This window comes from Solanum verrucosum, unplaced genomic scaffold (assembly GCF_900185275.1).
Source record: "Solanum verrucosum unplaced genomic scaffold, falcon-dt-bn FXZP01000217.1, whole genome shotgun sequence".
NCBI classification, from domain to species: Eukaryota; Viridiplantae; Streptophyta; class Magnoliopsida; order Solanales; family Solanaceae; genus Solanum; species Solanum verrucosum.
The window spans coordinates 1,244,227-1,258,770 of NW_026020032.1; the positions used below are offsets into that span (position 1 = coordinate 1,244,227).

A 14,544-nucleotide genomic window follows, 5' to 3' on the forward strand; every position below is an offset into this window, starting at 1 on the left:
CATTCATGCAGACTAAGGTGAAAAGCCGTAACTCAACAGTATGATGTAGGCAACTTACCGTGACACAAGCATTAATGACTGATTCCACAGCTCGAACATATGTCATATAGAGACAACTTCACTATTGATCCACGACATTAGTGAAGCCAAAGAGAAGGTAAAAGTAATTACTTTGTCAAGTACAGTAATAAAAGCTTAAGGCCACACGAAGTTCATAACATCAAACTTTTTTCACCTCAACCCCTTTAAACCCCTTCTTCCCCAAAATCAAGAAATTATAATCCACCAAGCAAACAAAAAAACGAAGCTATGGTAGGAATCTAAATTCTTGAATCTCCGTCTGACTCGTAACTCCCACCATTAGCCCTCGCACAAACTAAAGCCTATTACGAGTTCAACAACAACATAGCCAGTGTAGTCCCACAAAGTGGTGTCTAGAGAGGGTAAAATGTATGCAAACCTTACCCCTACCTCATAGGCAGAGAGGTTTTTTCCGACCCTCGCCAACTGAAGCCTATTATGAGTATATATGACCATATAAATACGCACAAAAAAGAAACTTACACCATCAGAGTTCAAATTCGACACGCCATCTCTGTCATTTTGCAATAGACCATACAATTGCCTTAAAGCAAGAAGGTTTGATTTTATGTTGTCAAGGTCCATATCCTGGTTGACAAACAAGAAAAGTCAGTAGAAATCAGTGTGAGATTACACTACTACACTGCTACAACTACCTAAAAAGATAGAAAATTACTTTACGAGAAATTTTTTCAAGAATATACTAAAATATAGGTTCTAGTCAAAGTGTGCCATTTAGTTATTCACCAACTTCAAGCTAGCGTTTGACCATAGATTTTGAAAATTTATATTCAAATATATGTCTGACCATGAAATTTGATCTTCCAATTCCCCCAAAGGAACTCAGACCAACTTTTAGATTTTCTCGACTTTCGCTCACAATACATCAAATCATTTTTTCAAAATAACTTCAAATTCAAAAAATCACAACTTTGCCAGATTTTGGGTTTTTGGGACTTCCACCCATAAAACTTCAATATTTTCCCCAAAAATCACAACTTTGCGTGTTTTTGAGACTTCCACTAACAAAACTTCAATTTTTTTCCCCGAAACAACTTCAAATTCCAAAAATCACAACTTCAAAAACTCAGTTTCAAGTTTCAACTTCAAAATCTACGACCAGACAATAGCCAAATGTTGAGACTATCAAGTGATAACATAACTTTGTGATACTCAATGACTGAAAAATCATATTACAAACCCAAAACTCCCTGAAATTTCATGATTTTAATCACCCAAAACACACAATTTAGACAAATTTATTTTTCAAAGCATACATTTGAACAGATTTCAATTTGTTTTCTGTTCAAATTGTTTACAAAAAATAAATAAATACCTTATTCTCCATGAATTTAAACAGATAAAAAAAAAAAAAAAATCTGCAAAATTTTGGTGTTCGCGCCTACTCCTGAATAATTGACAAAGCGGTTTGTTTGCTGGCTATTTATAACCGCTTCCAGACATTTGTTTATACCATTTGAACTTTATTTTATTTTTAAAAAAATATAAGTTTTTTATTTTTTTATTTTTACCGGCATCTGGTACTCGCATGGGTCATTGGCACAAATACCCCTATTTTGGGTGTAGTTTTTATGCCCTTATTATTTTAAGGTAAAAAAAATGTGCGACAATATTACTGACAGTAAAATAATAAATAATTTTTATTCAATATATATTTATATTTTCGTATCACAATTTATCATAAATTATGCTGTGTAATTCCTACGAAACATATATCGTAAAATCGTAAAAAACTTTACTTAGTTCATGTAGGTCTTAAATTGAGCGAGACAAAAACTCAATTTCAGAACTCATAAATATATGAGGTAAAAGAGGCATAATTTTTTCCTAAAAGAGCTTAGGTCCAATGGGGCATAATTTGATTACACGCTTTGTATGATATTTTTAGAGCGATTCTTCTAATAAGACATTTTACATATTTAAGACTTAAAACTAAGATATTTAATAAAGAATAAGGATCCCAAGTCCTAACCATTCTGTTACAATTTAAAATGACATTTAAATTTAAATTATTATAAATACGACAGTGATTTTACTTCACAACCAGTGTAATTGGTTGTTACTTACCATTATTTTTAAGTAATTAATAATTAATGGTATTAAATAAAATAGTGATTAGTGTATGGAATTATAGTTACAGTTTTTAAAAACTTCTTTTGGCAACACCTTTTTTCTCTCTCTTATTTTTTTAATATAAAAACTAGATATAAGAGTGTGTTAATTTTAGCTCAAAAAATGTTGTTTTCATTGTTCTGATTTAATTGATATAAATTAGATTTGAAAAGTCAATTCAATTTTTATATGTTTTTAAAAATATTTGAAGTATTAAATTGTTGTAATTTATAGTAACTTTTATTCTATTTTAAAATAATATGTGTTTCTCCCTTTGTTCCTATTATGTGGCACAAATGGAATTCGAAGAGACAATCAAATATTTTGTATGATTTTTAAATATTTTTAAAGTATTAATTATTATGACTTATAAATATTTTTAACGCGATTTTCCAAAAAAAAAATATTATCCCCATACGTCAATTTATGTGGCACTAATAAAATTTCAAGAGTCAAATAATTTTTTTTATATTTAAAAAAAAAATTATATTGTTATATTGTAATTTATAGTCCTTTTACATAGTTTTTAATATATAATCAAATATTTCAAGTTGCTAATATTAATTATTACAATTTATAATACTTTTAATATAATTTTTAAATATATAAGAAGATTAAAAATAGTAAAACAAATAAATAAACAGAAAAAAAATATTGAAAAAGCCCCATTACAAACACATAACTTAGATAGACAAGTCATTCGTGGATGCAAGATTATCATTAAGGGGTGACAATAGTTGCTAGAATACATAATTTCAAGGAATTTTTCACAATAACTTAATCATCTTTATTAAATTTTTAACTTGTGTTAAAAAATGCCAATACGTATATATATATATATATTTATCAAATCAAAATTTAACCTTTATATACCATGTAACTGCTTCTTATAACATAGATAATTGTTCAGAAAATTTACTCAATAAGAAGCAACAATTTTGCTGCTACACCTAAAACATGATTCAAATTTTGGCATTTTTGGTGGAAACCTATTTGTGTCATGTTTTTGTAATTTCCTCAAATTAAGACGGGTGCTATAACCTAGTTCCAGTGGTCCACAACATCAATTCATGCTTTTTTATTTATTTAAATTATGATATTATTTTGTTTCAACTTAAGATATTTTATTCATAAGTCCAAACTAATGACACAAAATATTTTAATTTTTTTTCATTACTTATTTTGCACATATAAATAAATTAATTAACCTTCAAAACTTTATTAGCTTCACATGAATAAAAGGTCAAAGGAAATAACATATTAAATCACATTGATAACAACACATATAAAAAATTAAGTTGAATTCTGAAATAGCATCAATGTCATATAAATTGGAACAAAGAGAATAACATATACTTTCTCTGTCCCAATTATACATTACGTTTTTCGAGAGTCAAACAATTTAAGTTTGATCGGAAATTTACACATGAAATCATCAATTTTTTTGTGAAATTTATAAATTTGTAAACTACGTAAAAAGTATTATAAGTCACAATTATTGAAAAATATTTAAAAGATATATGAAAATTCAAGATCAAAGATAGATTTGTTTGATCTCAAAATCTGAAATATGTCACATAAATTGGAACGAAAAGAATATTATTTAAAAATTATATTAAAAAATATTATAAATCACAATAATTAACATCACACAAATACATATACTAGTATCCAAAAAAAATAAAATATAACAAATTCTCAAACTTCCTCTATCAACAAATCCAATCTCACAAATTTTTTTGCTTTTACAAGAACAAGACTTGACATTTTCTCTATTTCTCATTAAAAAAAAAATACAGTCTTTTTCTAGTATTTCAACTCTTTTTACAATACATTTTCAAAAGTGGGGCTTTGCTCTCCTCTCACTTTTACATAAATCTTGATTTCTCACAAGGTATTTTTCAAATAGGGCTTTATTTGCAAGATCAAGACTTTTTTTTAAAAAAAATCTCTTTTAAAAATTCAAGTTTTTTTACAAGAAATTTTTAAAAAGGGTATTTTTTATAAGTTCAAGACTCCTCTTTTTTTCATGGAGAATGTAGAAGAAGGATTGTTATTGAAAGAAAATGAGTTAATTGAATTGAGATGTGGAGTAATTTGGGAGGAAATGAAGGAAATTGGTTATTTGGCTGGTCCTATGATAATTGTGACACTTTCACAATATTTTTTGCAAACAATATCATTAATGATGGTTGGTCATTTGGGTGAACTTGCCCTCTCAAGTACTGCTATTGCTGTTTCTATTGCTGGAGTCACTGGTTTCAGCTTTCTTGTGAGTAGATATCTATTATTCTAATTTATATGATGTACTTTTCTTTTTAGTTCGTTTAAAACGAATGTTACTTTTCTGTAGTTAAAAATAATTTAAGTTTAAATTTTGTTTTTTTTACGGTTGTTAGAGTTTCACATTGGGGAATGGACGGATGGTAAGCTTATATGGACTTGGATAATACACCCTCAATAGATAGCTTTTGAGGTTTGATTAGGATCATGTGTCAAAACTAAGTCCATCCCTGTTTGGGCTCTCGGTCCACGATTCAGTTGGGTTGGGTGTGAAGGGGGTGTTACTTGTTAGAGTGGTTAGATAGGTTTGGGGAATTGACGGATGGTCTACTTATATGGATTTGAGTAATTCTCCGTCTAGTTAGCTTTTGGAGTTGTGTTAGGTACATGTGTCGTATCTTTACTACTTTTACTAAAATGATTTATAGTCACACTAATATCTAAGGTTTATTTTAGATTACAAATTTCAAAAGTCGTCCTAATCAAACAGTGCCACATGAATTGGGATGTAAGGAGTATTATTTCTTGTATTTGAATGTAAGTTATATACGTCATCAGTTTAATTGCACCCAATTATAGTGGGTTCTGCCTCTATTTTTCAGTAACCATAGTAGCCTTGACATGAAGAGTTGCATAGAGTTTAAAGTTCTTTACTTTGAAGGTTGGAATCTTTCTATTCCGTACATATTTGTTCCTGAGCTATTTGGCATAATTATGTATCCCGACTGTTATATCGCCTTTATCTTTATAGCAGAGTCCTTATTTTTAAGATTACAAGTTTCCTCTTCTTTTTTTTCGGGAGGGTTAAGAGTATAAATGCTTCAGTATATGCAGTTTAATTGGTTATAGTAGGTTCATACACTATTTTTCCAGGTAATTATAGTAGGCTTAACATGAAGAGTTACATAGAGTTTTAACTTATATACACTTACTGTTGGTTCACCTTTAGCGGGTAGTGCGTCTTATTACACTATGGATGTCGATGTATATAAGTTAAGCTCAGTTTTACTTGTATATATATATTTTGGATGACCTTATAGTGCTAAAAGTCATTACACTATGGATGATTAGATGTTGATGTATATAAGTTAAACTCGGTTTAGTAGTATGTATGCTTTAGCTGACCTGATAGAAGTTAAATATTATTACTCTGTCTATGTCGATGTATGTTAATCTCAGTTACTTATAGTCGTAGATCAATTTTTAAGCTATTGATGAAATTAAACTAGTTGTATTTTAGGGTGTCATACTCATACTCAATACCTATATACAGTGTCAGTGGATAGAACTGAAACTCTTTCTTCTATATGTAACTTGTAATGTGTTATAGTTTACAATTTTGGGAACTTACTAAACTACGTGCCAAGTCAAACAAAGTGACCTATAAACTATGTTGCTCGGATTGTCCAAAAATGCATAGCTTGTGGAGGATCCGACACACACTTGACAGTATTTTTGAAGAACCGAGCAACATAGCCTATAAATGCTAAGGGGAAACAGATAGAAGAATAAGAATGTGTTCTAACTAGAGTTAAAGAACTGAATATTTTTGTCATTTTCTATTTTCGATTTAGAGGGCATAGTTATAAGTTATATCTCTTGTGTGATTAACAAAGCATTGCTTATAAATGAACAAATTGTCTAGTAACAAGTATTACATTTTACCATTTTTTTGCGCCTCTCCACCGACTAAAATCTGAAAGTGTCATGTAGTTGGGAATGGCCACTGCACTAGAAACTCTTTGCGGTCAGGCTTTCGGAGCTAAGCAGTATCAAAGACTTGGTACTCAAACATACACAGCCATTTTCTCTCTCATCATTGCTTGCATTCCCATCGCAGTTTTATGGTTATATGTGGGGAAATTGCTAGCTTTCATGGGGCAAGATCCTCAGATTTCTCATGAAGCCGGCAAGTTCATTAAGTGGATGATTCCTGCTCTCTTTGCTTACGCGAATCTTCAGTCACTTGTTCGGTACTTTCAAATGCAAAGTATGATTGTTCCAATGCTCATAAGCTCTTGCATTACGATATGCTTCCACATACCACTGTCTTGGGTGCTAATTTTTAGCTCTGGCTTAGGTAATATTGGCGCAGCAGTGGCTGTTGGTATTTCGTTATGGTTGAATGTCATAATTCTTGCTTCATACATGAGGTTGTCTCCTGCTTGTGCAAAAACCCGTGCACCAGTGTCATGGGAGATCGCCAACGGAATGAGAGAGTTCTTTCAGTTTGCTATCCCTTCTGCTGTCATGATTTGGTACTTCAACAGCCTCACTTGGCCTATTTTAGTAATTTACGTACACTTAACCTTCACATGTCATTCTACGTAACTCATGCTACGATTGTATTTGTAGTCTTGAATGGTGGTCATTTGAGCTGCTCATCTTACTATCCGGACTATTGCCGAATCCCCAACTTGAAACTTCAGTACTATCTATATGGTATGCTCTAAATCTTGCTCTTTGTTTCTCAGACTCTCCAAAAATGTTGCCGCACCCATGTTGGATCCTCCAAAAATACATTACTTTTGGAGGATTTGACACGTAGCGGACAACATTTTTGAAGAGTCCGAGCAAAGATAGATCTCACTCGTAAATGATTTATTCAATCAGTAATATGATTTACAAGGTCCTAAAATTGCTAGTTTCTTGTGATATATTCCATGGTGCAGCCTGAATACTACTTATACCCTTTATGCAATTCCATTTGGTCTCTCTGGCGCTGTAAGGTATTTTTGAATATCTAATCGAACATTCCCTTTCCACATAGTTTTTTTTCTCAAATATGTGGTTACTGAACTCTTGTTTACTTTCAGCACTCGAGTTTCTAATCAATTAGGAGCTGGAAATCCTCAAGGAGCTCGCGCATCCGCGGTTTCTGTAATGCTCATTGCTGCCGCAGAGTCAATACTAGTAGGCACAACTGTATTTGCTTGTCGAAATGTATTTGGCTACATTTTCAGCAATGAGAAGGAAGTCGTGGACTATGTCGCAAACATTGCTCCTCTTTTATGTCTATCAGTCATTATTGACAGCTTTCAAGGAACCCTTTCAGGTTAGCCTTTCTTTACATCAAGTTACTACAGTAAAATGTAACTACTACGAGTGGCGAGCCTTGTTTTCAACTGAATCCCCTTTGCCGGAAAATTGTACTACGTATATAGGTTAGACTTTTTCCACATCAAGTTACTACAAGAAAATTATAAGGCAGAGTCACGTCTACCAAAGGGTATTCAACTAATTAATCCCCTTTGCCAGAGAATTATACAATGTATATAGGTGAGACTCATTCTACATCAAGTCAATTACAAGAAAAGGTATCATATACCTGTGGTGGAGCCACATTTACCTAGCGTTTTAACAGAATTCCTTTTGTTGGAAAATTGTACAATGTATACAGGTTTACTACAAGAAAAGGTAACAAATGTCGGTGGGATAGCCACATTTAACTAGGGAGGTTAACTGAATCCCCTTTGCTGGAAACTTTTTCCACACTAAGTTAGTACAAAAAAAGGTAACGGTAAAGATATGACACTTGGGCATAACTCAATCTGGAAAGCTAGTTCGTAAAAGGAGGATTGTCGAAATCCATGTAAGCAGATCCTTAGTCCATTCTTCAACCAATGTGAGACTCTAAAAGTAACAAATACCAGCGGCAGAGCTACATTTGCTGGAAAATTGTACTATGTATATTGGTGATCTTTCTTCTTAACGTGCATATATATACGTTGTTGAATCTGCCACTTACAGATACATGACATGAACGGACGTATAATTAACTGTGGTATAATGCACATTGTAGGTGTCGCGAGGGGATGTGGTTGGCAGCATATCGGTGCCTATGTCAATCTTGCTTCGTTTTACCTTTGTGGAATTCCTATCGCTGCTTCATTAGCGTTTTGGCTCAACTTTCGAGGAAAAGGCCTGTGGATCGGCATACTTTCTGGTGCAATTCTGCAAACTATTCTACTCTCTGTTATAACATGCTGCACAAATTGGAAAAAACAAGCTGCAATGGCAAGGAAGAGGTTTCATGCTGATGAAAATTCATCAGTAGATAACATGTTGTCCTAAAAAAATGTGGAAAATTCTCTTCGAAATACTCAAATAATGTTGATTGGTTTCTATGAGGCATCTTTGCTCCGTGAAACCGAATAACAAGAGGCCAAGTGTCATTTCCTAATTGTTAGCAGAGTCACAACAACCATCGAGATAACCTCATTGAGGTCGAGGATTATGGTAGAAGGTTAGTAGGTACTTAAGCAATTGTTACACTTGTTTTGTGCATTGCTATTTTATTATCTCTTATTTCTTCTTTTTTTTATGCGTCAATTACATTTCGTATGAGCCGTGGTTAGAGGTAAGATTTGTGTACATCCTACCCTCCTACTCATACTGGTGATAAAAATATTTGTGTTTAAGAAATTTAAGACTGATTACTGATTTTATAGCCACTTGTGCTAGATTTTAGATAAGAAATTGATAGTTAGGCTAAAAAGGTTAGTTAGATGACCAAATAACTCGTATTTTTTCTCGAAATAGTAACCGTATCATTTTTAAAAAAAATACACCCTCTGATTCATTTGTTATTGTGTTTATATGATTGTTATTTTAAAAGATTAAAATATAATTAATTATTTATTTATTTCAATTTTTACCCTATTCAAAAAAAATGAAAAAGAGATTAATACGACGACAAAAGATAGTTTTAAGCTGAAATTAAAAAATAAATAAAATAAATTATTTCATAATATATTGTATTTTATTGTATAATTTTAATGAATATAACGTTTAGATAGATTATTTCACGCTCCATCGTTACGTAATGTCCTACATTAGCAATTTGAATGACAAATCTACAAGAAAAGTAAGCTACAAACTAGAGCTATTATGAAAAGGTAAGATAAATGAAAAAAAAATATAACTATTTAATAGTACATAGATAAAATGAAAAGAAAATATTAAGATAACAATGTGATCACATCAAATCAGTTGTTACATTAAATGAGACTTTCATTGTTATTTAACGATAGATTTAAACGATACAATATAATAAAATTTAAGTAACAATTAAAATAAATAATATATTTAAATTAACAATACAATACCACGGATAACCAGTAACAACCATCCAAACAAGGTGTCAAGCAACCACTACAACTAATAATGGATCTAATGACTAATACCTCATGGCATATGTCCATCTTCTTGGGAAACAAGGAAAGAAAGATTAGTTTAATGCTAGTCAACCAAAGTCAATATTTTTTTTAAAAAAATAAAATAAAATCTAAACCAAAGTACAATCTTTTTTAAAAAAATAAATAAATAAAAACTAAACCAAAGTACAATCCAAGAACCAGTCAACAAAAGACAAACAAACACCTCTTCAAACAAACCATTAGGCATCATTGTATAACAAATTTCTCACACTTTCTCTGGCTACACTTTTTCCATTATTTTTTTTGGGTTTTCAAAAAAACAAGATTTTTATACTCTGGTTTCCTCATCAGAGGTATCTTTGTCTCTGTCTCTCATAAATATACAATCTTTTTCAAAAAGGGAGTCTTTTTTTATTAATTTAAGATACATTTTACATGGTATTTTCAAAAGGGGTGGCTTTGTTCTCCTCTTAAAAATCTTGATTTCTTACAAGGTATTTTCCAAAAGGGGTATCTTTGCTCTCCCCACTCTTTGTATAAAATCTTGAATTCTTACAAGGTATTTACAAAAAGGGTGTTCTTTTGGAAAGTTCAAGACTCTTTTATTTAAAATAAAAATTCAAATTTTTTACAAGGTTTTCTCAAAAGGGATCTTTTTTACAAGTTCACGACTTTTTAAAAAAAATAAAAAATCATGGAGAGTGTAGAAGAAGGATTGTTATTGAAAGAAAGGGAGTTAGTTAAATTGAGATGGGGAGTAATTTGGGAGGAAGTGAAAGAAATTGGTTATTTGGCTGGTCCTATGATAATTGTGACACTTTCACAGAATTTTTTTGCAAACAATATCATTGATGATGGTTGGTCATTTGGGTGAACTTGCCCTCTCAAGTACTTCTATTGCTATTTCTATTGGTGGAGTCACTGGCCTCAGCTTACTTGTGAGTACATATTTATTATCCTAATTTACGTTACACACTTTCCTTTTTAGTTCGTTTGAAAAGAATGTCACTTTTCCGTAATTAGAAATAGCTTAGCTTTTGTTAGAGTGGGTTAGAGTCCCGCGTTGATTGGAGAATGGATATGGACTTGGATAATATACCCTTAATAGCTAGCTTTTGAGGTTCATGTGTTAGAACTAGGTACATTCCTAGGTCCATACCTCAGTTGGGCTTGGGCGTGAAGAAGGTGTTAGAGTAGTCGGGGAGTTGATTGATGGTCTACTTATATACTCCCTCAAGAGTTTATCTTTTGGAGTTATGTTACGTGCATGTGTCATATCTTTTACGACTCTTATAGTCACACAAATATCTAAGGTTTGTTTTAGATCACAAATTTTAAAAGTCTTCCTAATCAAATAGTGCGACATGTTGGGTCGTAGGGAGTATTATATCTTGGATTTGAATTTAAGTTATATACCTACGTTGTTAGTTTAATTGCATCAATTATGGTAGGTTCTGACTCTATTTTCAGTAACCATGTAGGCTTTACATGAAGAGTTACATAGAGTTTAACATATGCTTACTGTTGGTTCACCTTTACCTTTATAGCGGGTAGCGCTCCTTATTACACTATGGATGTCGTTGTATAAGTTAAGCTCAGTTTTACTTGTGTATATATATTTTAGGTGAACTCTTTCTTCTATATGTAACTTGTAATGTGTTGTGTTAACAATTTTGGGAACTTACTAATCCGTCCGTTTCAATTCGTTTGTTTTACTATCCTTTTTAGTTTGTTTCGAAAAGAATGCCACTGTCCTTTTTGAAGGATCTGACACACACTTAGCAGTATTTTTGAAGAGCCGAGCAACATAGCCTATAAATGCTAAGGGGAAACAGATAGAAGAATAAGAATGTGTTCTAACTAGAGTTAAAGAGCAGAATTTTTTTTGTCATTTTCTATTTTCAACTTAGAGGGTGTAGTTATAAGTTATAACTCTTGTGTGATTAGCAAAGCATTGCTTATAAATGAACAAATTGTCTAGTAACATGTATTACTTTTTACCATGTTTTGTGCCTCTCCACCGACTAAAATCTGAATGTGTCGTGTAGTTGGGAATGGGCACTGCACTAGAAACTCTTTGTGGACAGGCTTTCGGAGCTAAACAATATCAAAGACTTGGTACTCAAACATACACAGCCATTTTGTCTCTCTTCATTGTTTGCATTCCCATCGCAGTTTTATGGCTATATGTGGGGAAACTGCTTACTTTCATGGGGCAAGATCCTCAGATTTCTCATGAGGCCGGCAAGTTCATTAAGTGGATGATTCCTGCTCTCTTTGCTTACGCAAATCTTCAGCCACTTATTCGGTACTTTCTAATGCAAAGTATGATTGTTCCAATGCTCATAAGCTCTTGCATTACAATATGCTTCCACATACCGTTGTCTTGGGTGCTAGTGTTTAGCTCTGGTTTAGGTAATATTGGTGCAGCAGTGGCTATTGGTTTATCGATGTGGTTGAATGTCATAATCCTTGCTTCATACATGAAGTTGTCTCCTGCTTGTGCAAAAACCAGTGCACCTGTGTCATGGGAGGTCGTCAACGGAATGAGAGAGTTCTTTCAGTTTGCTATCCCTTCTGCTGTCATGATTTGGTACTTCAACAACCTTGCTCTGCCTCTTTTAATAGTTTAATTACACTTTACCTTTACATGTCATTCTACAAAACTCATGCTACATTTTGTATTTTATAGTCTTGAATGGTGGTCATTTGAGCTGCTCATCTTACTATCCGGACTATTGCCGAATCCCCAACTTGAAACTTCAGTACTATCGATATGGTATGTTTGAATCTCGTTCTATGTTACTCAGACTCTCCAAAATGTTGCTGCACCCATGTCTGATCCTCCAAAAATACACTACTTTTGGAGGATCTGACACATACCCAACAACATTTTTGAAAAGTCCAAGCAAACATAGATCTCGCTCGTTAATGATTGATTCAATTAGTAATATGAGCTACAAGGTCTTAAAATTGCTAATTTCTTGTGACATCCCATGGTGCAGCCTGAATACTATTGCTACCCTTTATGCAATTCCATTTGGTCTCTCTGGCGCTGTAAGGTATGTTTGAATATCTAATCGAACTTTCCGTTTCCACATAGTTTTTTTTTTCTTGAAATACGTGGTTATTGAACTCCTGTTTACTTTCAGCACTCGAGTTTCTAATCAATTAGGAGCTGGAAATCCTCAAGGAGCTCGCGTATCCGCGATTTCTGTAATGCTCATTGCGGCCACAGAGACAATACTAGTAAGCGCAGCTGTATTTGCTAGTCGAAACGTATTTGGCTACATTTTCAGCAACGAGAAGGAAGTCGTGGACTATGTAGCAAACATGGCTCCCCTTCTATGTCTATCAGTCATTACTGACAGCCTTCAAGGAACCCTTTCAGGTTAGACTTTCTATACATCAAGTAACTACCAGAAAATGTAACTACTACTAGTGGTGAGCCACGTTTTCAACCGAACCCCCTTTTGCCGGTAAACTGTACTCCCTGCGTCCCAATTTGTGTGGCACCTTTTGTTTTACGAGAGTCAGTTTGACTAATCTTTGAAGCTGCATTAGATTAGATCAACTCTTAAAATTAAAATTTAGATATTCAAAAACTATACGAAAGTACTATAAGTTGCAATTACTCTCATGTCAATATGATTAAAAAATACCCTTTAAAGTATTCGTCAAAATTTACATAGTTTGAATCTTGAAAAACGAAAAGTGTCTCATAAATTGGACACATTAAGTAACAGATACCAGCAGCGGAGCCACATTTACCAAAGGAGGGTCAACTGAGTATCCTTTGCCAGAAAATTATACAACGTATAGAGGTTAAGACTCTTTCATGCCAAGTTACTACAACAAATACCTTTGGCTAAGCCACATTTACTTGGGGGGTTCAACTGCATCCCTTCACCGGAAAATTGTACTATGCATATTGATGAAGTTTTTCCTAACGTGCGTATATATAAATTGTTGAATCTGCCACTGACAGATGCATGACAAGAACGAACGTATGACTAATTGTGGCATTATGCACATTGTAGGTGTCGCGAGGGGATGTGGTTGGCAGCATATCGGAGCCTATGTCAATCTTGCTTCATTTTACCTTTGTGGCATTCCTATCGCTGCTTCATTAGCGTTTTGGCTCAACTTTCGAGGAAAAGGCCTGTGGATCGGCATACTTTCTGGTGCAGCTCTGCAAACTATTCTACTTTCTGTGATAACATGCTGCACAAATTGGGAAAAACAAGCTGCAATGGCAAGGGAGAGGCTTCATGCTGATGAAAAATCATCAGTAGATAACATGCTGTCGTAAAAAAATGTAGAAAATTCTCTTCGAAAATCGAAAGCCTGAATAACAAGAGGCCAAGTGTCATTTCTGAGTTGTTAGCGGAGCCATGACAACCATTGAGATGACCTCGAGATATGTGCTACACTTATTGTTGAGGTCGAGGATTACAGTAAAAAGTTAGTAGGTAGTTAAGGGTTATTGTACTTCTAGTTGTACGATTTAGGTACCATGTAATTTCTTGTCTCCAATATGTATTAATATATGTTGCTACATTTGTTTTGTGCATTGCTATTTTGTTGGCTCGTTTTTTTTTCCTTCTTTTCTGCGTCAGTTCCATTTCGTTTGAGCTTAAGGTCCTACCGGAAACAATCTATCTGTCCTTCAAGGTTTGTGTACATCATACATTCCTAGTGATGAATTTTGTGAACAATTATAATGATGTTAAGTGATATTAGTCCGATCTCCTTTCAAATTAATAGTTACTTTAACTCAAAAAGTTATCCTAAAATAATTATTTGTTTAAGAAATTCAAGACTAAATTAAAGTTGGCAATTATTTTCAGTTAAACTTTAATATTAATAAGAATGTGCAATATTTTAG

At 33.0% G+C, this 14,544-nt stretch overlaps 2 protein-coding genes across 2 annotated transcripts; both read left to right on the forward strand.

The window, feature by feature from the left end:
- Positions 1 to 4,243: 4,243 nt before the first annotated feature.
- On the forward strand, positions 4,244 to 8,649 carry LOC125821530 (protein DETOXIFICATION 14-like). The gene is made up of 6 exons (XM_049500948.1): positions 4,244 to 4,486; positions 6,211 to 6,755; positions 6,853 to 6,939; positions 7,170 to 7,226; positions 7,314 to 7,552; positions 8,300 to 8,649. The coding sequence occupies exons 1-6, from the start codon at positions 4,244 to 4,246 to the stop codon at positions 8,569 to 8,571; spliced, it is 1,443 nt and encodes a 480-aa protein (XP_049356905.1). The 3' UTR covers positions 8,572 to 8,649.
- A 1,686-nt stretch (positions 8,650 to 10,335) lies between these two features.
- On the forward strand, positions 10,336 to 14,235 carry LOC125821529 (protein DETOXIFICATION 12-like). The gene is given in 7 exon segments (XM_049500947.1): positions 10,336 to 10,482; positions 10,484 to 10,594; positions 11,705 to 12,249; positions 12,349 to 12,435; positions 12,662 to 12,718; positions 12,809 to 13,047; positions 13,697 to 14,235. Coding segments are annotated over 7 exon segments (1,443 nt in total). The 5' UTR covers positions 10,336 to 10,350; the 3' UTR covers positions 13,969 to 14,235.
- The last annotated feature ends 309 nt before the right edge of the window (positions 14,236 to 14,544 follow it).